At 40.0% G+C, this 26,704-nt stretch overlaps 1 protein-coding gene across 1 annotated transcript in view; it reads left to right on the top strand.

Annotated features, from left to right (window-relative positions):
* Nucleotides 1–9,674: 9,674 nt before the first annotated feature.
* The window catches only part of LOC106091669 (uncharacterized protein DDB_G0271670), a 219,055-nt gene continuing 202,025 nt past the window's right edge, over nucleotides 9,675–26,704 (top strand). Inside the window, exon 1 of the mRNA XM_059370927.1 lies at nucleotides 9,675–12,217. Within this exon, the coding sequence (XP_059226910.1) occupies nucleotides 11,695–12,217 (523 nt within the window). The 5' untranslated portion in view covers nucleotides 9,675–11,694. The remainder of the gene's footprint in view (nucleotides 12,218–26,704) is intronic.

Raw genomic sequence — 26,704 nt, 5'->3', positions numbered from 1 at the left:
ACTGCAACCAACTCACATTTGAAGCCATCGAACAAGATTCGCATGAATGGTCACAAAAGTGATTTCAAAAACGAAGTGTTGCTAAACATAGTAGCCATAATACTGGTATCAATGTTAGCATTCCTCTACCAAGTATAGAACTCTTGAATGGTCTGTTTTTTTGGGGGGGTTTTTTGTTCAATGCATTTTTTGGCATTGTCTTCTTGGCCCAAGTAGACAGTATTCTAAATGTTACAGTATTCGTGCATTGTTTTGGTGAATTCCAACATTCAATTGAATATTGCTGCTTGGTTGGTGATTTTGGTAAATGACCTTCGACGTCATCAGGCGAGTTTATCTTGTTGGCCAAAGATAGACATCTGGGTGGCCAATATATTATGGAATTGAAGGCAAGTAGTAAAGAAACGTCTCGAACAATTGAAGTAATGGTGCTGTACACTGAGTTGCGAAAGAGATGCTACTTCCCATTCAAAAGGCTTTTGAAGGTAATGACCTCTTTTTTGATGCCAACCACCATAGAAACAGCTCGAAATATTGGTTTGCGACCCCATAAAGCTGACATTATAAGTCGATCTAGCCATGTTTGTCCGTCTGTGGAAATGACGATAACCATACGATCTCACACTGCACGAAAGGTGGTTATCTAAAAGCTACAGATGACACACGACCGACCCCACTGCTTCTAAAAGAGCTACTTGTTCCGACGATATATCTGCGAAATGGCAAACCATTGCTCACTTTAAGGAAAATTCTGAAGACTCTTCACTTGAGTGTCCAAATGGTACTGAAGCCTGCCGCATAGGAAGCAATCCTGCAATCAGCATCAACTCGCCAGGTGAAGGAGAGATATTGGAAGAAAATGAGATAGGAGAAACGTCTATTTCGCAATAAGAAGAGCGAAATGAAAGACGTGAGTGTAAGCGAATTACGAAGTACAGTAGTCACAATAAAGTACCGAAGTTTTACCAAAGAATCAAACATAAAACCAATGCAAGGTGGGGTATTGGGAACTCAAAATGGCGCTTAATTGACCATCACCGAAGAATGGGGGTATATTCAATTTGTCATTCCGTTTGCAATACATCGAAATATCCATTTCCGAGCCTATAAAGTAAATCTTGATCGTCGTAAAAATCTAAGACGATCTAGCCATGTCCGTCCGTCTGTCTGTTGAAATCACGCTACAGTATTTGAAAATAGAGATATTGAGTCACAGATTCTTGTCCAGAGTTAGACCGATAAGTTAGACCGATTTAGGGTCTTAGGTCCATAAAGGCCACATTTATAATCCGATTTTGCTGAAATTTGGAACAGTGAGTTGTGTTAGGCCAGTCGACTTTCTTCTTCAATTTGGTCCCGATTGGCCCAGATTTGGATATATTCGGTTGCCCAAAAAATAATTGCGGATTTTTTAAAAGAAAGTAAATGCATGTTAAATAAAACTTAGAATGAACTTTAATCAAATATACTTTTTTTCTAAAGCAAGCTAAAAGTAACAGTTGATAACTGACAAAAGAAAGAATGCAATTACAGAGTCACAATCTGTGAAAAAATTTGTCAACGCCGACTATATGAAAAATTCGCAGTTACTTTTTGGGCAACCCAATAGCTGTCTATAGACCGATCTTTCGATTTAGGAACTTGGGCCCATAAAAGGCGCATTTATTGTCCGATTTTACCAAAAATTGGGACAGAGAATTGTGTAAGGCCAGTCGACTTTCTTCCCCTCGACATCTTTCTGCAATATGGCACAGATCGGTTAAGATTTGGATATAGCTGCTATATAGATCGATCTCTCAAATTAAGGTTTGGGCCTATAAAAGGCGCTTTTATTTATAACGCCAAAATTTGGGACAGTAAGTTGCGTTAGGCTCTTCGACAACTTTTTGCAATTTGGCTTAGATCGGTCCAGATTTGGATATAGCTACCATATAGGCCGATCTCTCGATTTAAGGTTTTGGGCCCATAAAAGGTGCATTTATTGTCCGATGTCGCCGAAATTTGCGACAGTGAGTTGTGTTAGAGCCTTCGACATCGCTCTTCAAGATGCCAGATCGGTTTACATGGCAGTTATATTAGGTTTTCTACCGTTTTGAGCCATTCTTAGCACAGTTGTTGGAAGTCACAACGAAACACTACGTACTAAATTATAGCCACATCGGATGAGAATTGCGCCCTCTAGTGGCTCAAGAAGTCAAGATCCAAGATTGGTTTATATGCCCGATATAAAGGGTGATTTTTTTGAGGTTAGGATTTTCATGCATTAGTATTTGACAGATCACGTGGGATTTCAGACATGGTGTCAAAGAGAAAGATGCTCAGTATGCTTTGACATTTCATCATGAATAGACTTACTAATGAGCAACGCTTGCAAATCATTGAATTTTATTACCAAAATCAGTGTTCGGTTCGAAATGTGTTCAAATTTTGACAAATTTTGTTCAGCGATGAGGCTCATTTCTGGTTGAATGGCTACGTAAATAAGCAAAATTGCCGCATTTGGAGTGAAGAGCAACCAGAAGCCGTTCAAGAACTGCCCATGCATCCCGAAAAATGCACTGTTTGGTGTGGTTTGTACGCTGGTGGAATCATTGGACCGTATTTTTTCAAAGATGCTGTTGGACGCAACGTTACGGTGAATGAACACATTTCGAACCGAACACTGATTTTGGTAATAAAATTCAATGATTTGCAAGCGTTGCTCGTTAGTAAGTCTATTCATGATGAAATGTCAAAGCATACTGAGCATCTTTCTCTTGACACCATGTCTGAAATCCCACGTGATCTGTCAAATACTAATGCATGAAAATCCTAACCTCAAAAAAATCACCCTTTATCAGGTTATGGACCGATTTGCACAATACTTAGCACAGTTGTTAGATGTCATAACAAACAATTTCAAGGTAAATTTTAGCCAAATCGGATGAGAATTGCGCCCTCTATTAGCTCAAAAATCAAGGCCTGGGTTCGAATCCTGGCGAGACCATCAGTAAAATTTTTTTAGCTAATGCCAGCAACATTTGGTACTGAGGTACTGTGCCATGTAAAACTTGTCTCCAAAGAGGTGTCGCACTGCGGTACGCCTTCCGGACTCGGCTATAAAAAGGAGGTGAGAAGTTTGCCCCTCTTCCTTAATGGAATGTTAAAGGGCAAAATAAGCAAATTTGCTTATCAGCTTATCGACCGAGGGTCAAGAAGTCAAGACTCAAGATCGGTTTATATGGCAGCTATATCAAAACTCGGGTCGATTTGGCCCATTTATAATCCCAACCGACCTACACTAACAAAAAGTATTTGTGCAAAATTTCAATCGCCTAGCTTGACTCCTTAGAAAGTTAGCGTGATTTCGATAGACAGACGAACGGACAGCCAGACAGACGGACGGACAGACAGAAAGACAGACAGACGGAAAGATAGACGGACAGACAGACGGACAGACAGACGGACAGACAGAGGGACAGACAGACGGACAGACAGACAGACGGACAGACAGACAGACGGACAGACAGACGGACAGACAGACGGACAGACAGACAGACGGACAGACAGACGGACGGACAGACGGACAGACAGACGGACAGACAGACGGACAGACAGACGGACAGACAGAGGGACAGACAGACGGACAGACAGACAGACGGACAGACAGACAGACGGACAGACAGACGGACAGACAGACAGACGGACAGACAGACGGACGGACAGACGGACAGACAGACGGACAGACAGACGGACAGACAGACGGACAGACAGACGGACAGACAGACGGACAGACAGACGGACAGACAGACGGACAGACAGACGGACAGACGGACAGACAGACGGACAGACAGACGGACAGACAGACGGACAAACAGACGGACAGACTGACGGACAAACAGACAGACGGACAGACAGACAGACGGATAGACAGATAAACGGAAGACAGACGTACAGACAGAGGGACAGACAGACGGACAGACAGACAGACAGACAGACGGACAGACAGACGGACAGACAGACGGACAGACAGACAGACGGACAGACAGACGGACGGACAGACGGATAGACAGACGGACAGACAGACGGACAGACAGACGGACAGACAGACGGACAGACAGACGGACAGACAGACGGACAGACAGACAGACGGACAGACAGACGGACAGACAGACGGACAAACAGACGGACAGACTGACGGACAAACAGACAGACGGACAGACAGACAGACGGATAGACAGATAAACGGAAGACAGACGGACAGACAGACGGACAGACAGGCGGACAGACAGACGGACAGACAGACAGACGGATAGACAGATAAACGGAAGACAGACGGACAGACAGACGGACAAACAGACGGACAGACATACAGACAGACGGGCAAACAGACAGACGGGCAAACAGACAGACGGACAGACATACAAACGGACAGACAGACGGACAGACATGGCTAAATCGACTTAAAATGACACGACGATCAAGAATATATAAACTTTATGGGGTGTTAGACGCATATTTCGAGGTGTTACAAACAGAATGACGAAATTAGTATACCCCCGATCCTATGGTGGAGGGTATAAAAATAGTTGTTTTGCATTTCGCCAGTTCCTTGATGACTTGTTCCATGACAAGAAAAATATCCCCCTTTAACTATCACATCAATCTCGCTTTCGTTTGAGGCAGATCATAATTAACGCAGAAACTGCCAACAACATATCGTGGATAGTTTATCTCCAGCACAACGTATCTAATGGCCCCTATAATTACGAGGCAAAAACTAAAAACTGCTTCACCTGCAGACTTTAGACAGGAGATCAATGAAAATATGGTCATGCTGCCTTTTATTGGATGTTTGTCTTTTTGTATGGTTCGTTTTTTTTTTGCTGAATGATTTGATTTTTTGTTTTTGTCTGCAGCAAAAGTTGACAACGATCCGTATTTTATTGTTAGATAATCCCCCCATCGGTTGGTCTGCTTGCTACTCCTCCTCCTCCTTTTTGAGCCAAACTCACTCAAACGAAAAAAAAATGAATTAAATAAAATTTCGATTTTCAAGCCACACAGTGGCTGTGAGAGATATGGCTATGGTAGATATGAATCTCTATGGACTTTTTCTCCTAATTAGCATAGTGTTATGGTGGGATTTCATTTCAAATTATGCTGCTCATTTTGGCCAGCAAACAAAAAAAAGGCGGTGAATAATTTCTGAAAGCACATCCATTTAAAATAGACTATGTTAAATTTTATTGCTATTTTTATTAATCTTTAATAAGTAATGAGAAAAATAATCAATGAGCTTTTAAATTCTAGTTTGGATTCTTACCATTTGGGGGTAAATAACCTTTGAAATCCAAATGAACTAAAGATTAATGTGATAATTAGCAAATTTTCTGATTAATATATCAAATTACGAATCTTTTACATCCCGTCGTAAAACAAAGCTTCCTCGGGTGAAAATTATATTCAGAATATTTTGAGTAACACAACACAAATCATTTATAATTAATTTACTTACATAAAAAGTTTGTTTGTTCTCTATGAAAAACAACCACTTGACCGCTTGCCATGCGCTAAAGTTGTTCCCATATTGATTAGTGAATAAATTTTGAATATATTCCATTTAACTGTACAAAATGATCCCGCTTGACAATTTTCGGCAGATTTTAATGGTTTTAGCGAATGTGAATCAAATCAGTTCCAATTCATTTTTGCACAAACCAACGAAAACAAAAAAATATTTATATTCATAAATTCATAAATTTGCGAATATTAAGTTCGTTAGAACACCAGTACAGCAATGTTCTTTAAAAATTAAGAAATAAACACTTGCGGCTATTTTGGTATTCTTGAAGATGTTAAAATTATCAAAATTGCTTTGGAGGAAAAAAATAATGGTCCATGTTGATTATTTTCAGTTTTTTTTTTTTTTTATTAAATTAAATTATTCCATGGTACTTTTAAGCGTTAAGATATTTCAGTTACTGCCAAGTTCGGTAATTCAGTAAATATCATAGAATTGTTTTGTTCAATTGATGTAGACCGAGATAAAAAATTAAATTATTATTGAAACTGGATGCCATAAGAGGAAAATTATTTGCATATATGGACAATTTATCGAAAAATATTTGTGTCATAATTATTAAGGCATTTTTGATAATACCGTAATTTCTATCAAAATCTGGTTCCAGATGTTTTTAAAACAAGCAAAAAGGCATTAAGTTCGGCCCGACCGAACTTAATACTCACCACTTCGGGTATATATGTTAACCATCTTTCGTCAAAATCCGGTGAAAATTGCATACCTTATGTCCCATAGCAGTTATATCGAAATATGTTCTGATTTGGACCAAGTCATTGTTCAATTGTGTAAAACAAAATTTTGGTCTTTTTAGTAGCTATACCTTCAAAAGAAACCGATCTGAACCATATACGACACGGATGTCGAAAAGCCTAACATACGTCACGGTGTCAAATTTCAGTGAAATCGGATTATAAATGCGCCTTTTATGGGGCCAAGACTTTAAATAGAGATATCGGTCTATATGGCAGCTATATCCAAATCTGGACCGATTTGAATCAAGTTGCAGATAAATGTCGAAGAGCCCAGCACAACTCACTGTCCCAAATTTCGGCGAAATGCGCCTTTTATGGGCTCAAAACCTTAAATCTAGAGATGAGTCTATATGGCAGCTAAATCCAAATCTGGACCGATCTGGGACATATTGAAGAATGATGTCGAAAGTCCTAACACAATTCACTGTCCCAAATTTCAGCAAAATCGGATAATAAATGTGGCTTTTATGGGCCTAAGACCCTAAAGCGGCAGATCGGTCTATATGGCAGCTATATCCAAATCTGAACTGATCTCGGCCAAATTGATGAAGGCTACCGAAGGGGCTAATACAACTCACTGTCCCAAATTTCAGCAAAATCGGATAATAAATGTGGCTTTTATGGGCCTAAGACCCTAAATCGGCAGATCGGCCTATATGACAGCTATATCCAAATCTGGACCGATCTGGGCCAAATTGATGAAGGTTGTCGAAGAGCCTAACACAACTCACCGTCCCAAATTTCAGCAAAATCGGATAATAAATGTGGCTTTTATGGGCCTAAGACCCTAAATCGGCAGATCGGTCTATATACCAGCTATATCCAAATCTGAACTGATATCGGTCAAATTGATGAAAGATATCGAAGAGCCTAACACAACTCACCGTCCCGAATTTCAGTAAAATTGGATAATAAATGCGCCTTTTATGGGCTCAAAACCTTAAATCTAGAGATCGGTCTATATGTCAGCTATATCCAAATCTAGACCGATCTGGGCTAAATTGAAGAATGATATCGAAGGGCTTAACACAACTCACTGTCCCAAATTTCATCAAAATCGGTTAATAAATGTGGCTTTTATGGGCCTAAGACCCTAAATCGGCGGTTCGGTCTATATGGGGGCTATATCAAGATATAGTCCAATTTAGCCCATCTTCGTACTTGACCTGCTTATGGACAGAAAAAGAATCTGTGCAAAGTTTCAACTCAATACCTCTTTTTTTTAAAGACTGTAGCGTGATTTCAACAGACAGACGGACTGACATGGCTAGATCGTCTTAAATTTTTACGCTGATCAAGAATATGTATAATTTATGGGGTCGGAAATGGATATTTCGATGTGTTGCAAACGCAATGACAAAATGAATATACCCCCATCCTTCGGTGGTGGGTATAAAAAGGCAAAAAGTCTGGGTGCTGGCAATTTTTCCATATCTAACACCATGGATCTTAGGACATTGCGAAATCATGCAGCTATGGTGTCATTATCAGGAACATACGTTGTTGAAAATATTGACAATTTGACAACGCCATGTTTGCATTTTTCTACGAATGTACAGTAGATGGTCCCACATTATAAAGGAGATTTTTATACCCACTACCATAGCATGGGGGTATACTAGACTAGACCTTCCGTTTGTAACACCTCGAACTATTGATTTGCGACTCTATAAAGTACATATATTCTGGATCGTCTCAACGTTAAGAGTCGATCTAGCCATGTCCGTTCGTCTGTCAAAATCACAATAGCGTTCGAACGCGTAAAGCTAGCGCCTTGAAATTCTGCACAGGTACTTCTTATCTTCTTATATATAAAAATCAATTTGTGTTTGTTTGTAGGTTTGTTTGTTTGTTTGTTTGCATGTTTGTATGTTTGTGTGTTCCTTATAGACTCAGAAACGGCTGAACCGATTTTCTTGAAATTTTCGCAGATGGTGCATAATGACCCTTGGAGAAAATAGGGTACTGCATTTTTCGATATCTGAAGGGGAGGGCGGACCCTCCCCCTTACCCTAAATTCCAGAAACGCCAGATCTCGCAAGTGGGTGGTGCGATTTAAGCGAAATTTTGCTCTCATATAGTACCCTGGAAATAAAAGTTTGGTATCCAAATTTCGGATGGGGTACCTAGGGGGGCCGCCCCACCCTAAAACCTACCAAACATATATTTAGACCAATCACGGCAATATGGGACTCAAATGAAAGGTATTTAGGATAAGAAAACGTATCTGATATCCAATTGTCGGACCAAGTGCTAGGGGGATCACCCCAACCCCCAAAACACCCCTAAATCGGACATATTTACCGACCATGTTAATATGGGACTCAAATGAAAGGTATTTGCGAGTAGAATACGGATCTGATATTCAAATGTGGGACCACGTTTCTGGGGGTCCACCCCTTTTCCAAAACACCCCCCAAATTGGACTTATTTACTGACCATGGGAATATGGGGCTTAAATAAAAGGTATTTAAGTGTAGACTACGAATCTGATATCCAAATATGGGACCAAGTTTTTGTGGGGCCGCCTCTCCCAAAAACATCCCCCAAAGGGGACAAATTTACGACCATTGCCATATGGGGTTCAAATGAAAGGTATTTGGGAGTAAAGAACGAATCTGATATCAATATTTGGGAAAACTGCCTATGGGGCCACCTCACCCCCACAACACCACCCAAATAGGAAGTATTTGCTGACTTTTGCAATATGAGGCTCAAATAAGAGGGTTTTTAGAGTGGATCACGAATTCGATATATATTTTCAAGGCCAACTCACTGAGTGGCCGCCCATCCCCCAAACACCCCCCAAGCCGGTCATATTTGCCGACTATGGAAATATGGGGCTCAAATTAAAGGTATGTGGGAGTAGACCACGTATCTGATATCAACATTAGGGACCAACTGTCTTGGGGATGTCCCACCACCATAACAACCCCCAAATAGGACGTATTTGCTCACCAAGACAATTTGGGGAACTAAATATTCATAGTTTTTAGGGCCAATACCCCAAACCGGACATATTTGCTGACTTTTGCAATAAGGAGTTTAACTGAGATTAGAAAACGAATTTGATATCCAATTTTGAGGGCAATGGCTCAAATGGGGATCAAATAAATCATGTATAGATATATGAGAATAGAGCACGTTGCTGATATATTTTCCGGGCTTAGTGTTTGGGGGACCACCCCATATATAAATTTAGTTTGTATACATTTTTAGCAAAATCTATTTCTCTGGCCGAATTCGGTCCGGCCGAACTTGGCACCTTCTTACTTGTTTTTTATTTAAATTTTAATGCAACTCAACGTTTATCTAAAAAAACGTTAATAATTTCAGCTATTTTTCAGACTTCTTTTCTAGTTTGTGTTTTTTTATATTTGCCGTTATTTTCTATTTTTAGAAAATAACCAAAACAAGTACAAAAAATGCCATTGTTTTTAATTTGGCATATATTAGGAAATCAACAAAAAAAACATAAAAAATCAATTAAGCATTAAAGTGCTTTGAAGTTTTTGAAGCCAAGTCGTTGGAGGTTTGTTTACAAAAAACAATAAACAAATAGCGAGACCAATAACAACAACAGCAAGTGTTAGTACTCGAGGAGAGCAATAGCAAAATCCAATTCAAAGAGAGTTGCTGCCAAATATGCTAAACAAGAGAGGGCTTTTTACTGGAGTGTTGGGGAATAAGCTCGAGAGTCTGTGGCAATGGACCGCGCATAGTGTACATGGAAAAAAAACATGCGACTCTAAATCGCTTTAGACACACCAGTCAGTCTTCCATTTGAGTTGGGTGACGACGACAACACAAACAAGAAAGCAACAAACCTCAGTGCGAGACGCGCGAACAGCAGAGAAACGCGCACTGCTGCTGGCTGGACATGAGAAAACCCCCAACGAGTGAAACCACAAACGTTCGCTCTGTGTCTGAAGCGTTCAAAGGCAGTTGGATGAATGAAAGCGTGTTTTCGAAAAACCCAAAAAACAAGTTGAGATTTCAATTGCAGCCATCCCTGCAAAACACAAAGAGAGAGCGTAAACGAGAAAGCTTATGAAGGCAAGAGAAAAAACCAAATAAACAAAAAGAGATTTTCAATAAAACTAAAGAGAAAGAGTGTTTAGTGCAAAGAAAAAGCTTTGATCCCCCACCCCCCCACCCCCTCTCAAAAGCATATGTCAACAATGTTTGTAAAGAGCCAAAGAAAGTTATGCGAATGAGGCGCATGCGTGCATACCTCAAGTGTGTTGTTCAACGAATTTCTTGTAACCAAGGCTTGGGGGATGCTGGTCAAGCATTTTAGTGCCCACAGCAAGTCACACAACTTAATAAGAATAGGCCTTAGCAAGTGTTGAAGTGTATACAAATGTGCGTGTGTGTGAGTGTGCGTGTGCAAGGAGGTCTTTGCTAATGGCAGTGCAGCTCATCTTCAGAGTGTATGAATCAAATCGAAAACCATTTGAAGGGCAAGGCCAACAACAATTCTTAATGAAACAAGAGACATCAATCGACTGATAAGAAAAACAAAAACAAAAACCTCAGAAAGAGAGAATATTTAATTATGAATGATATATTTCCCAAGTGCTATCAATCAAAGATTCAAGTCTGCATATCTTAAAGACCCATAGAGAAGCAAAAAAAATTTGTTTTTTTTTTGTTTTTTGAAAACATTGAATAACATTTTGAAATATTTGTTGGCTGGCTGAATCGCATGCAGCGCAGCGAGAGAAAATCCAAAACAAGTTCGATAAATGGCCACTGATTAACATATTCAAATGACTTACATACCAAGATAGAAAGTGACCCCAGATAATTGGATGCGATCGTAAACGAAACAAAAAAATGTCCAATGTTTTATTAACATAATTTTTATGAAAATAACATTTTATTAGGAAAGTTTTACGGCGCTACTAGCAATTCAAACAAAAGCAAAAGTCCCCCCAAACTGGCGGGCTTATTACCGGGCGCATTGGATTATGGTTGTTGACAATCATAACACAAAGAAACTGAAACTGAAGCAGCAGCAGCAACACCAAAAAAAAAGAAAGAGACACACAACAACAACAAATCGAAAAAAACAGTTTCAATTTCTTCGGTCTTTCACCCAAACGACAGGCGCCTGTGTATGGTCAGGTTTCATTTGAGAAAACATTCGAGGCCGATAGCAAGAGTGAGCGCACCATCAAATTCGGTCATCTTTTAAGTAACATTACAAAGTCTGGCATTAGCAAGGTCGTACGTTCTGTGAAATTCTAAGAAGCTAAGAAAAAAAAAAAGAAACCAAAAACAAACCACATTTTCATTCAAACATTCTTAAGAAAAACAAAACAAAACTTGGAAAAAAAACAATTCAAGCACACCTTTTAAAGCTCTAGGTTCGCAATGAAACCATTTATAGGCTTACTTTTAATCGTCTTTGCCTTGGCCAATGGCCATACTGATGGCCATCCCAGTACTAGCACCAGTGCAAGTGTGCCACGACATTCAAATATTCCCCACCATCATACAATGCAAACCATCAACATCAAGGACATCAACAACATTGCAGTACCCACAGCCCCCACAACCACCAGCACCACTAGCACCAGCAGCAGCACCAGCAGCAGCGATAGCAGTAGTAGTAATAGCGAAAATAATACCAAAAATGTATTTAATAACGATAGTGTTAATAGCTTCATTGTAACGCCCATGCCAACAACATCTGCATCTGCATCAGAATCACCAGCATCAGCATCAGCACCAGCATTGGGTTCTGCATCTCCAGCTGCATCTGCAATTAAAGTGGCGGCGGCCCCCACATTGACTAAAGCTGCACAAAAATCCTCTTCATCCCCATCCATTAAAGCCGGATCAGCTGATATACCCATCACCATACCAACATCATCGACTTTACGCGATAAACGAGGTAAGTCCATTCTTAGTGTTTTCTCTGTTTAATTACTTGTATCGTAATTTGCGTGGAACAAAACGAAAAAAATGAAAACAAGACACATGCTACATTATATGGTGATTAATTAATAATTGATCTAAGAAGCACAGTGTTTAGAAGAAAAAGTTTATAGTAGAGATCTTATTGTTGTTATTGTGTTCGAGTTTGTTTCTTAAGTCTTTTGTTTTATCATTTGGCATAGGGATAGGCTACCCTTGTTACCGTTATTGCCTATCTGAAGAGAAGCATGTTTTTAAAGCAGAAACAAGTAAAAGCGTGCCGAGTTCGACCGGGCCGAATCTTGGGAACCCACTACCATGGATTCTGCTAAAAGTTTATAAAAAATAAATTTAATTGAAGGGCATAATTTTATTAAACTTACCAAACTTCTGTTAAACCAGTAAAAATTAAAGTTTCTAGGAACCGAACAAGGATGATCGAGAGGCGGTTTTACAAGGGAGCAATTTCAGGTTAAAGAGTGATTTGGACCGTACTTGGAACAGTTATTGGAAGTTATGACAGAACACTACATGCAAAATTTCAGCCAAATGGTACAAAAAAATGCGGCTTGCAAGGCCTCAAGAAGTCAAATCGGGAGATCGGTTTATATGGGAGCTATATCAGGTTATAGATCGATTTGGACCGTACTAGACACAGTTGTTGGAAGTCACAAAAGAACACTACCATCAAAATTTCAGACAAATCGGACAAAAATTGCGGCTTATAAGGGCTCAAGAAGTCAAAACGGGAGATCGGTTTATATGGGGGCTATATTAGGTTATAAACCGATTTGAACCATATTTGACACAGTTAATGGAAGTCATAACAGAACACCACATGTAAAATTTCAGCCAAATCGAACGAAAATTTATGGCTTGTAAGGGCTCAAGAAGTCAAATCGGGAGATCGCTTTATATGGGAGCTATATCAGGTTATAGACCGATTCGTACCGTACTTGGCACAGTTGTCGAAAGTCATAACAGAACACTACATGCAAAATTTCAGCCAAATCGGATAAAAATTGCGGCTTGTAAGGCCTCAAAAAGTCAAATCGGGAGATCGGTTTATATGGGAGCTATATCAGGTTATATATCGATTTGGACCAAACTAGGTACAGTTGTTGAAAGTTATAATGGAACACCACATGTAAAATTTTAGCCAAATCGGACAAAAAATGCGGCTTGCAAGGCCTCAAGAAGTCAAATCGGGAGATCGGTTTATATGGGAGCTTTATCAGGTTATAGACCGATTTGAACTGTACTTAAGACAGTTGTTGGAAGCCAAAACAGAAAACCATATGCAAAATTTCAGCCAAATCGGACAAAAAATGCGGCTTGTAGCGCCTCAAGAAGTCAAATCGGGATATCGGTTTATATGGGAGCTATATTAGGCTATTAACCGATTTGAACCATATTTGACACAGTTAATGGAAGTCATAACAGAACACCACATGTAAAATTTCAGCCAAATCGAACGAAAATTGCGGCTTGTAAGGCCTCAAGAAGTTAAATCTGGATATCGGTTTATATGGGAGCTATATCAGATTATAGACCGATTTGGACCATACTAGGCACAGTTGTTGGAAGCTAAAACCAAGAAGTCAAATCGGGAGATCGGTTTATATGGGAGCTATATCAGGTTATAGATTGATATGAACCATATTTGACACAGATAATTGAAGTCATAACAAAACACCGCATGCAAAACATCAGCCAAATCGGATAATAATTGCGCCCTCTAGGGGCCCAAGAAGTCAAGATCCAAGTTCGGTTGATAAGGCAGCGATATCATCCCAACCGACCTACACTAATAAAAAGTATTTGGGCAAAATTTCAAGCGGCTAGCTTTACTACTTCGAAAGTTGGAGTGCTCTCTGCAGACAGACGGACGGACGGAAATCTTTATTTGAATCGATAGTACGATTCTTATAATGTAATGTTTGAAGATTATTTCATTCAAATAATGACCGTGGCTGCGCCTCAAATATTCCATCTGCTTAGTCCAATTTTGGCATACACTTTCAAACATTTCGGCCAGTATGTCACGAATAAATGTCCCAATGTTGTCTTCCAATGCGTCAATTGAAGCGGACTTGTCTGTTTAGACATGAGCTTTACCATAGTCCCACAAAAAATAGTTTAAAGGCGTAAAATCGCACGATCAGGGCATCCAATTGACCGGTCCCGAACATGAAAAAAAATGTACACCGAACTTGCCTCTCTAAAGGTCCTTTGTTACGCTTGCTGTGTGGCATGTGGCTCCGTCTGGTTGAAACCACATGTCATGTGCAAAAAAAAACTGGATATAAATTCCCACGGTAGCGCTCACGCTTCATACTTACGTTACGATTCGCACCATCTTTGAAGAAGTACGGTCCAATGATGCCACCAGCCCATAAACCGCACCAAACTGTGGCGTTTCCTGGATGCATTGGTAGCTCTTGCAAAGCTTCTGGCTGATCTTCACTCCCAAAATGGACAATTCTACTTATTTACGTACCCTTTGAGCCTAAAATGAGCTTCGTCCATAGAATGGATGAAGCGCGCGATGAACTTTCTTAACAGAGCAAGCATTGTGATTATAAAATTCCAAAATTTGCAAGCGTTATTCGTTTGTAAGATGATTCATGGTTAAATTATAGACCAAACTGAAAATGTTTTACAGTGAAACAAAACACGAAACGTGTGTGAGCTGTGTAAACCAGAGTTGCCAAAATGATGATAAGCCAAAAAATCACCCTTTATAAAATCATTCTTTACATTGGTAGTAAAAACTTCTTCCCCTAAGGTCCCCTATAATCGAGCTTAAACTTGAATTGGATAACACTCATTGATATGTGGGAAGTTTTCCCTCTGCTCCTTAGTGGAATTAATGTCCATGGGCAAATTTTCATTACATTGATAGTAACCCAGAATCAAAAAATGTCTGATAAGCCGTTATCTCTTTGGGGTCAAACCACCTCCCCATAATTGTCACCATCGAGCGACCACCCGACTGTATAACTTCTGAGTGCCGGACGTTTATCAATCAGAAGAAGGCCGATTGGGCTGGCTTCAGAGAGTATACCAATCGCCGCTTCAGTGAACTGCCACCCCCCTCGGATGTGCTAGTGGCAGAGAGGAAATTCCGAGCAACATTAACGCTACAGCCGCTTGTTTTATACCAGCCGGTCGAATACCCCAAGTGCGGTCCAATTTCCCGGCGCAGGCAGTGGTACTCGCAGACGAGCGTGATGGGATTCGTGGTATGGATCCCACTAACCGCAGAATTAGCGAGCTGAATATGAAAATAAACAGGGTAGTCAACGAACGGAATTTGTGGCTGAAACACTTGGAGCAATAACTTAGGCACCGGATTAGGCAAGCTGTGGTCTACTGTTAAGTCACTCTCGAACCCCGGTAGACGGGATGACCGGACCTCAGTCACTTTTGGCGAAGTAACCGGGTAGTTCAACCGTCAATTTGTTGTGCATCCCGAATGTGACAGGGCAAGATAGAGAGCCATTCGCAGTATCCGTGGTCTCCGAGCCGATGGACAGCCATCACAATATATCGCCAAATCATACAAGGCATTGGGAGTTGAGTACCTTACTACTGTCCTCAACCAGTCTTTGAACACTCTTATAGCTCCCGATGTCTGGAAAATGAGCAGAGTGATCCCGCTACTGAAGCCTGGAAAGAACCCGAGTTTGGGGAAGTCATACAGACCGATCTTCCTTCTCTCACCAGTAGCAAAGACGCTTGAAGCATCACTCCTTCCGAGCTTCGTAGGAGAATTTTCATTCGCCTTAACATTGATTTCGGCCACCACCATTTGCCTTGGATTCAATCAGCCCAGGTCATGTGATAGGACGGTTCTCATGGCACTGGCCCTATCGAAGGCATCCGACACGGTCAGCCATACCAAACTATTTGAGGACATGACCAACATGTCCCTCCAGCCAGGCCTGAAACGTTGGTTCGCGAATTACCTGTGTGGTCGCCAGTTATTTGTGGAATTAGGGATAAGAAGTCGAAGTACCGTAGAGTGAAACAGGGAGTTCCCCAAGGTGAGGTGATATCTCCGGCACTGTTAAACCTCCACCTATCCTCTATTTCACTCTCTCTAGACGGCATAGAGATCGTATCATATGCGGACGATTGTACGATCAGGCCACCCACCCATTGTTGACATCTGCAATGCCGCCCTCCGCACTGCGACGGGCTGTCTCCTCAGTTCTCATGTGGACTACCTCCGGGAGACAAAGATCCTACCAGTGCGAAGACATAACTACGTGCTGTCTAAGCAATGCCTTTTGGGCTGTTGTCGCAGAGACCATCCAAATCATCATCTTGTGGATAGATATCCATCGCACAGAAGCTTTATGGTAGATCTACATGATCTTGAGCGTTAGGTTCAGCGCTACAAGAGAGAACCTCTTGATCAAGCGGCATATCAAGCAGGTCTAGACAACATTCATGCAGACACGGTAGTAGATGCGGTAAATGGCTACCGGGTGAATGTAGGCCTTGAAGAACGACCGCCTACCATTGCATCTGAAGAAATTGACCTCCCTCGGCAAACCAGAGTAGTTCTGGCTACCGGGTGAATGTAGGCCTTGAAAAACGACCAAACCAGAGTAGTTCCGGCTCAATTATGTTCCGGCAGATGCTGCCGCCTCAACTCCTATAGAGTGAATGTAGTCCTTGGAGAACGACCGCCTCCCATTGCATCTGAAGAAATTGATCTCCCCCGCTAAACCAGAGTAGTTCTGGCTACCGGGTGAATGTAGGCCTTGAAAAACGACCGCCTCCCATTGCATCTGAAGAAATTGACCTCGCCCGGCAAACCAGAGTAGTTCTGGTTCAATTACGTTTCGGTAGATGCAGCCGCCTCATCATCTACAGAGCAAGGATTGATACCGATGAGCAAGATGTATGTCCCGATTGTTACCAGGGACCGCACGATACACGTCACCTGTTTAACTGCTCAGCTAGATCCACTCGACTCAGACCCAGATCCCTATGGACGCATCGCATCTTAGTTGCAGAGTTCCTGGGTCTTGACACTCAACAGAATCAAGCAGATGAAAGATAGAACACAATAAAGTGCTACAACAACAACAACAATGAGATATAAAAAACTTCTCTCCAAAGAGCTGACCCACTGCGGCACGCCATTTGGACTCGGCTATAAAAAGGAGGCCTCTTAGTATTGAGCTTAAAACTTGAAGCGGAAAAGTTTGCTCCTGTTCCTTAAAGGAATGTTCATGGGCAAATTTGCAATTGCATGTCCCGATTACCGAATTGGTAGCGTGCTTGGACTGCTAGGGTTGTGGGTTCGATTCCCACGAGAGGCCGTGGTCTGTCGCTACTGTGGTATCACAATGGACTTCAAATTGTCTAAGTGAGACTGTAAAGGACTGCCACTCTCACCTTACCTAACCTATATCTAAATATTGACAGATTTGGCGCAATCCCATTGACCTACATTTGAAGTTGTGCAAAATTTTGAGTTGCTAGTTTAACTACTCGTTCAAAAACCATCATGCCATTGACAGGCAGACATTCGGAAGGGACAGTCGTGCGGACAGCGCCCGAAAAAAAATTGAGAAAATATGCCGTGTGAGAAAGGGTAGAGACATCTCTTTGACATTTTTGAATGGTTAGCGATGTAAGCAAGATCGTGGGCAAATTTTCAAGGCCCTAGGTTGGCCGGGCGTCTTTTGGGAGGCCCCCAAAATTGGTCACCTCAGCATTTCGAAAAATTTTTCGGGCTGTTAAATCCTCGTTTGTGGTCCGATTTTGAAAATTTTTTCTGGCTAGTGCAAAAAAAAGTGTGTTGTTAAGATTTAAAATGCGGATACAAGTTTTTCCTAATTAAATCTCTTTTTGCATTATCTACTTTTTTTCCTTAAATTATTTCTTTTTTTGGTTCACAGTGTACTACAACGTACTACTTGTGTCATTACGTGTTTTCTACCAATTTTGTCATCTTTGGCATCTGAAGTGGTGACAAATTTCATATTAATACAATGTTTGGATTCCAAACTGTAAACATTATGATTATATGCCGTTTACATAATAATCAAAGAGTTTCACCAAAATTTAAAAATTTTTAATTTGAATATGATAAGAAAAAAATAATGACTAATATGTTGAATATGTTAATTTAATATTTTGAATATATGAATGTTTCAATATACAATAATTGGCTATCGTGGGACATTTATATTAGGCGAAAAAGAAATCGAGAGCGAGAGAGATAATGGATGAGAGACGCCACCTCTCTTTACATTAGGGAGGTAAAATAGGTTGCCCAAAAAGTAATTGCAGATTTTTCATATAGTCGGCGTTGACAAATTTTTTCACAACTTGTGACTCTGTAATTGCATTCTTTCTTCTGTCAGTTATCAGCTGTTACTTTTAGCTTGCTTTAGAAGAAAAATGTGTAAAAAAAGTATATTTGATTAAAGTTCATTCTAAGCTTTATTAAAAATGCATTTACTTTCTTTTAAAAAATCCGCAATTACTTGTTGGGCAACCCAATAAAAGAAAGTAAATGCATTTTTAATAAAACTTAGAATGAACTTTAATCAAATATACTTTTTTTACACTTTTTTTCTAAAGCAAGCTAAAAGTAACAGCAGATAACTGACAGAAGAAAGAATGCAATTACAGAGTCACAAGCTGTGAAAAAATTTGTCAACGCCGACTATATGAAAAATCCGCAATTACTTTTTGGGCAACCCAATATAACCACATCCAATTAAACAAGTGGTAAGTTCGGTCGGGCCGAATCTTGGATACCCACCATCATGGATTCCGCTAAAAATTTACCTTTTTAACTGAGTTTTCATTCGAATTATTTTGGTCGAGATATCGGTACTTAAGGGGGCCTCTATCACCATATTGACTGATTCGGATAAAACTTGGGACGGATGTTGAAAGTCATGAGATTAGGTTTTTGGGCCAAATAAGTTGAAGTTTTAGGCTTTTAAGGGCTAAAGAAGTCAATTCCGGGGATTGGTTTACATGGGGCTTCTAGCCGAACCGGACCAACTCCGCTGCGTCTTATTTAACTCTCTAAAATCTTTTTAGGGTGGGGACACTTCGCCCTGTATGCGGATATCGAATTCGTGCCATTGTAGCCTATGGCGTTCGAATCCTGGCGAGAACATCGGACAAAGCGGTGGTTATCCCCTCTGAATGCTGGCGACATTTGCGTGATACAATGCCATGCATGGTCATTTAAAAAATTTTCCCCAAAGAGGTGTCGGGACGACGTTCGGACTCGGCTATAAAAAAAGGACCCTTATCAATGAGTTTAAACTTAAATCGGAAAGCACTCATAAGATGTGTGAGAAGTTTGCTCTGCTATGTTCCCGGTGTTTTTAAAAATTAGGGTAATGAGAACTGCTTTTTAGAGATATTTCGACTCAAATATGGATATCAAATTCGTGCTGCACTTTCAAATTGCTTCAATTTGAGCTCCATATTGCCATGGCCAGTAAACATGAACGATTTGAAGGGTGTTTTGGGGCAAATTCGTTCTTTTCTCCCAACGGAAATGAAATTCAGTTTAGGGGGCGCTTCAGGGCGTACCCCAAACCACTTGGATATCAAATTCATTTTCTACTTTAAAATACCATTCATTTGAGTCACATACTGTCATAATGGGTCAAATAACCCATTTGACGTATCATTAGGAGGAAAAGCACCACCTTGACTTGAACGCAAATTTTAATGTCATATTCGTAATCTACTTCCAAATACCTTTCATTTGAGTCCCATATAGCCATGGTCGGCTAATATGCCCATTCGGGAGTATTTGGAGGTGGGGCCACCTGCCATTAGTTGAACCTAATGTTTTATGCCATATTTTTAATCTACTGTATAATACTTTCCATTTGAGTCCCATATTGACATGAACTTTGAATATATGTGTTTAGAGGAGTTTCATGGTTTTGGGGGGTGGCCTGCTGGGTACTTGGACCCAAATTTTAATAATTTATTCGTTTTTTGCTCTCCAATACCTTTCATTTGATACCCTTATTATGTCCATCGGGTATGGTTGCCATTTTTGGGGTAAGGGGGAGGGTCCGCCTCCGCCCGATATCTAAAAATTATATAGCCCATATTTCCTTCCAGACAAACGTATGCAATCTATGAAAATTTTAAGAAAATCGCTTCAGCCAAGTAGCATATTGTCATAATGGGTCAAATGACGTTTTTGAGGTGTGGCGTGATCCCCCATACTTTGATCTGATTTTGTATGCCGGATTCGAAATCTACTCCCGAATACCTTTCATTTAAGGCCCATAATAAAATGAACGTCCAATATGACTGTTTGGGGGAGTTTTGGGGTTGGGGCGGCCCGATGGGTACTTCGACTCAAATTTTTATACCATATTCGTATTCTACTATATATCCTATACCTTTCATTTGATACCTATATTGTCCCGCTCGCTTCACTTTTGATTTTGGGTTGTGTTTTTGGCATAAGGGGGAGGGATGGTCCGCCCCCCTTTCAATATCGAAAAATTATATAGCCTATGTTTCCTTCCAGATTAACCTACACAATATGCGAACATTTTGAGAAAATCGGTTCTGCCTTTTTTCAGTCTATATGGAACAAACAAACCGAGTCCCATATATCCGTGATTGGCTAATGTTCACATTTTGGGCGTTTTTGTGGGCGTGGGGTGACCCCATATACTTCGACATGAATTTGTATGCCAGATTCGTTATCTACTCCCGCATACTTTTTATTTTATACCCATATTGTCCTTATCGGTCCACTTGTGATTTTGGGTGGTGTGTTTTTGAGGTAACGGTGAAGGGTCCACCCCCTTCCGTTATCAATAAATTGTAAAGTCTATTCCTTCTTCCTCACTATATTCGTAATCTACTCCCGAATACCTTTCATTTGAGTCCCATATTGTCATGCTCGCCAAATAAACCTATTTTAAGGGGTTTTGGGGCTGGTTCGGTCCCCATGTGCTTGGACCCTACTTTTATTGTGAAATTCGTATTCTACTCTCGAATACCTTTCATTTGAATCCCATATTGTCCCGATCGGTCCACTTTTATTTTTGGGTAATACTTTGTGGGTAAAGGGGAGGGTCCGCTCCCCTCCCGATATCAAAAAATTATATAGCCTACCAACCTACACAATCTGTGAAAGTTTCAAGGTAATCGGTTCAGCGGTTTTTGAGTCTATACGGAACAAACAAACAAACACAAATTCTTCATACTGGGCATCGATGTTGGAAGCCATAACTCACGTCTTTGTTCCAAATTTCAGCCAATTCGGATGAAAATGTAGGTTCTAGAGGCTTAAGAAGTCAAATCCGGAGATGGGTTTATATGGGGGCTATATCTGTTTATAGACCGATTCGTATCGTACTTAGCATTGGTGTTGGAAATCGTAACTCAAGTCTTTGTTCCAAATTTCAGCCAAATCGGTTGAAAATTGAGGCTTCTAAGGGCTCAAGAACTCAAATCCGGGGATCGGTTTATATGGGGGCTATATCTGTTTATAGACCGACTCAGATTATACTTGCTTCTAGGGGTTTAAGAAGTTAAATCTGGGGATCGGTTTATATAGGGGCTATATCTGTTTTTAGATCGATTCGGATCGTACTTGGCATGAATGTTGGAAGTCGTAACTCACTTCTTTGTTCAAAATTTCAGCCAATTCGGATGAAAATTGAGGCTTCTAAGGGCCCAAGAACTCAAATCCGGGGATGGGTTTATATGGGGGCTATATCTGTTTATAGACCGACTCAGATCATATTTAGAATGGATGTTGGATATCATGAAGCAAGACTTTGTTCCAAATTTCAGCCAAATCGTTTGAAAATTGAGGCTTCTAAGAGCTCCAGAAGTCAAATCGGGGGATCGGTTATATGGGGGCTATACCCAAATCTAAACCGATATGTCTCATTTGCAATCCCCAACGACCTACATCAATAAGAAGTATCTGTGCAACATTTTAAGCGGCTGGCTTTACGCGTTCGAATGATGTAATGATTTCGACATACGGACGGACGGACATGGCTGGATCGATCCAGAATGTCGAGATGATCCTGTCGTCTTCAATATTTCGAGATGTTACAAACGCAACGACTAGATTAGTATGCCCCCCATTATATGGTGGTGGATATAAAAAAAAAAATGCCATAGATACACATCATCCAGTGAGACTCCTTGAATTCATAGAACACATATTTTCAGCCCATTGTATTGACATTTTGAACTTTTAGTTGTATTAAAATGTGTGCCGCAATTTTAGATCGTTTTTGTTTAATATGCAATGATATGTCGCTATCATTTTAATTAAACATAGATTTAAACGGTCAGTGCCCGCACATGTCACATTTGAGCATAAATCGTAACATAATACGCTATGCATGTTCTATTTTAAGCGGAATGTGCGCGGATACTATAAAAATTAGGCTGTGGTCAACAATGACAAAGCAGAGGAAGTAAAAACTTATTTTAAGACTTTTTAGAATCTGACTCAAATTTTGAAAATATTAGCAGAAATTATAACTGTCAACGATGTGAGTTATTTCGTTTTAAATGTGATAAACAAACTCTAGTTTATGTTCAACCTTCGCAAGATAAAACCTAACTTAGTCGATAAACGCGTTTGTTTCTTAAGTCTTTTGTTTGCTGCTTAAGTCGCATTTGTGTCCTATATTCTTGAAAGCATACAACAGCATATCAATGAAACTAAAATCATTTTGAAAATATGATTTTCGCATAAAACACAGATTTAATCCAGGTGATGAATTTTTTTAATATTAAATATTTTTATAACAAGTATTTGTGGATTAGCTATGTTGAATATATCATGCGGTTAGTTGACTATATATAAAAATTTTGAATAGATATTTTTCCTAAAAAGCAAACAGGAAGCATAACAGGAAACAAAAAACATATGCAAATGCAAATTTTACCCATGAACATTCCACTAAGGAACAGGGGCAAACTTTTCACCTATCAATGAGTGCAGTCCGATTCAAATTTAAGCTCAATGATAAGGGACCTCCTTTTTACAGCCGAGTCCGAACGGCGTGCCGCAGTGCGACACCTCATTGGAGAGAAGTTTTACATGGCACCTCACAAATGTTGCCAGCATAAGGAGGGGAAAACCACCGCTGAAAACTTTTTCTGATGGTCTCGCCAGGATTCGAACCCACGCACTCAGTGTCATAGGCGGATATGCTAACCTCTGCGCTACAGGGGCCTCCAAAAAAAATATTAACCTTTTTATTAAAAATTTTTCTTCAGTTTTATTAAAAATTTTTCTCAATAGAGATATCGAGCTGAAACTTTGCACAGATTCTTTTTTTTGTCCATAAACAGGTTAAGTTCGAAGATGTGCTATATCGGACCATATCTTAATATAGGCCCCATATAGACCGATCCGCCGACTAAGGGTCTTAGGCCCATAAAAGGCACATTTATTATTCGATTTTGCTGAAATTTGGGACAGTGAGATGTGCTAGGCCAGTCGACATTCTTCCTTAATTTGGCCCAGATCGGTCCAGATTTGGATATAGCTGCCATATAGACCGATCTCTCGATTTAAGGTCATGTGCTTATAAAAGGCGCACCTATTGTCCGATGTCGCCGAAATTCGGAACAAAGAGTTCTGTTAGGCCCTTCGACTTACTTTTGCAATATGGCAGAGATCGGTTCAGATTTGGATATACCTGCCATATAGACCGATCTCTCGATTTAAGGTCTTAGGCCCATAAAAGCCACATTTATTAACCGATTTTGCTGAAATTTGGGAGAGTGTGTTATGTTAGGCCCTACGACATCTCTCCTTAGTTTGGCTCAGATCGGTCCATATTTGGATATAGCTGCCATATAGACCGATCTCTCGATTTGAGGTTTTGGGCCCATAAAAGTCGCATTTATTAACCGATTATGCTGAAATTTGGGACAGTGAGATGTGTTAGGCCAGTCGACATCCTTCCTTCATTTGGCTCAGATCGGTTCAGATTTGGATATAGCTGCCATATAGACCGATCTCTCGATTTAAGGTCTTGGGCCCATAAAAGTCGCATTTATTGTCCGATTTTGCCCAAAAATTTGGACAGTGAGATGTGTTAGGCCCTTCGACATTCTTCTTCAATTTGGTTCAGATCAGTTCAGATTTGGATATAGCTGCCATATAGACCGATCTTTCGATTTTAAGTTTTGGGCCCATAAAATGCGCATTTATTGTCCGATTTTGCCAAAATTTGAGACAGTGAGTCGTGTTTGAGTCTTCGACATCCTTCTTTTATTTGGTTCAGAACGGTCCAGATTTGGATATAGCTGCCATATAGGCCGATCCTCCGATTTAAGGTCTTAGGCCCATAAAAGCCACATTTATTATCCAATTTTGCTGAAATTTGGGATGGTGAGTTGTCTTAGGCCCTTCGACATCCTCCGTGAATATGGTTTAGATCGGTTCAGATTTGGATATAGCTGCCATATAGACCGATCCTCAAATTTAGGGTCTTAGGCCCATAAAAGCTACATTTATTATCCTATTTTGCTATAATTTGGGACAGTGGGATTTGTTAGGCCCTTCGACATTCTTCTACAATTTGGTTCAGATCGGTCCAGATTTGGATATAGCTGTCATATAGACCGATTTCTCGATTTGGGCCATAAAAGTCGCATTCATTATCCGATTTTGCTGAAATTTTGGACAGTGAGTTGTGGTGGCCCCTTCGACATTCTTCTTCAATTTGGTTTAGATCGGTCTAGATTTGGATATAGTATGGCAGACCGATCTTTCGATTTAAGGTTTTGGGCCCATAAAAGGCGTATTTAATTGTCCGATTTCACCGAAAATTGAGATAGTGAGTTGTGTTAGGCCCTTCAACAGTCCTCTTTTGTTTGACCGAAATCCGTTCAGATTTTGATATATCTGCCATATAGACCGATCTATCGATTTAAAATCTTGGTCCCATAAAAAGTACATTCATAATCGGATTTCGCTGAAATTTGACACAGTGACTTATGTTAGGCTTTCCGACATCCGCGGCGTATATGGTTTAGATCGGTCTATATTTGGATATGACTACCAAAAAGACCAATATTTTGTACTACAAGATTGAACAATGACTTGTACTTATTAGACCTCTCAATATCCGTGTCGAATTTGGTCCAAATCGCAACATTTTTCGATAAAGTTACTATGGGGGCAAAAAAAATATTTTTCACGAATTGGTCTATAACCTGATATAGCTCCCACATAAACCGATCTCTCGATTTGACTTCTTGAGCCCCTGGAATTGGTAAAGAACATGATATAGCTCCCATATAAAGCGATCACTCGATCTGACTTCTCGAGCCTTTACAAGCCGCGATGTTTATTCGATTCGACTGAAATTTTGCATATAGTGTTCTGTTATGACTCTTAACAACTGCGCGAAGTACGGTCTAATTCGGTCAATAACCAGATGGGCTCCCATATATTAGCTACCTCCATGGTGGTGGGTTCCCAAGATTCGGCCCAGTCGAACTTAGCACGCTTTACTTTACGCTTTAATTTACAGAATTGCTACTGTAATAGCAGCAATATTAACTACTTACAGTCAGCAGACAGTGTCTGCTTTTATCACCAGACGTTTTTCTGTAAGTGTACGTAGAGTAAAATTATGCCTTTCAACTAATTTTATTTTGTGTAAATTTTTCGCAGAATCCATGGTGGTAGATTTCAAAGATTCGCTATGACCGAAATTAGCACCTTTATACTTTTTTTGCTCTACTATTTCCCACTCCTACTTATTCACCTTCAATAACTACGGTAATATTAAGAAAATGATATGCACTATTTTTTTCTTTTCTTCACTACACCATGACCTTGAGTAGTTCGTTGGAAATTAATTTTTGCAACATAGCGGAAAAATCCATTAAGAAGTCATTAAAAAACGCTTTATAATGATATCCACTAAGTGAAAACCATGAAGAAGACAAAGGGTTTGTGTTTTTTTTTACAATTCAACAGCATAACGTCAACATTTAATATGTGTAGCCGCTGAATGTTTGCTGACAATGCTCGACATCATCTAATCTGTCTTTATTTGTGACAGCAGCACTTGCTGGTTGATGAGGTGTTTTTCTTGAACTTAAATTTTTATATTGCAAGGTCATAGCTGGTTACCAGCCAAGCTAAGCCTACATTAAACGACATAAGAAGATATGGACAAAAAGATGGCATGAAATGAGATTTAAAGCTGCAAGGGAATATTGATGCATAACTTTGACAATTATAGGCAGAAAACGTAGATGGCATGTTTTGAATATTCATGCCAATAAGAATTGCTAAGCAAGTCTTTAAAAATTAATGAGGGAACTTTGAAAAAAATTATTAATAATTAAATGGAAGAATAAGTTGGATTTGGGTAAATAATTTTAGCTTAAAAAATCAAATGTCATGCCTTGACCGATTTGGGCCGAATTGCAGAAA

The sequence above is a fragment of the Stomoxys calcitrans genome, chromosome 1 (genome assembly GCF_963082655.1).
Source record: "Stomoxys calcitrans chromosome 1, idStoCalc2.1, whole genome shotgun sequence".
NCBI classification, from domain to species: Eukaryota; Metazoa; Arthropoda; class Insecta; order Diptera; family Muscidae; genus Stomoxys; species Stomoxys calcitrans.
Note: the sequence above shows the minus strand (reverse complement) of the source record. Positions and strands in the feature narration are given on the sequence as shown.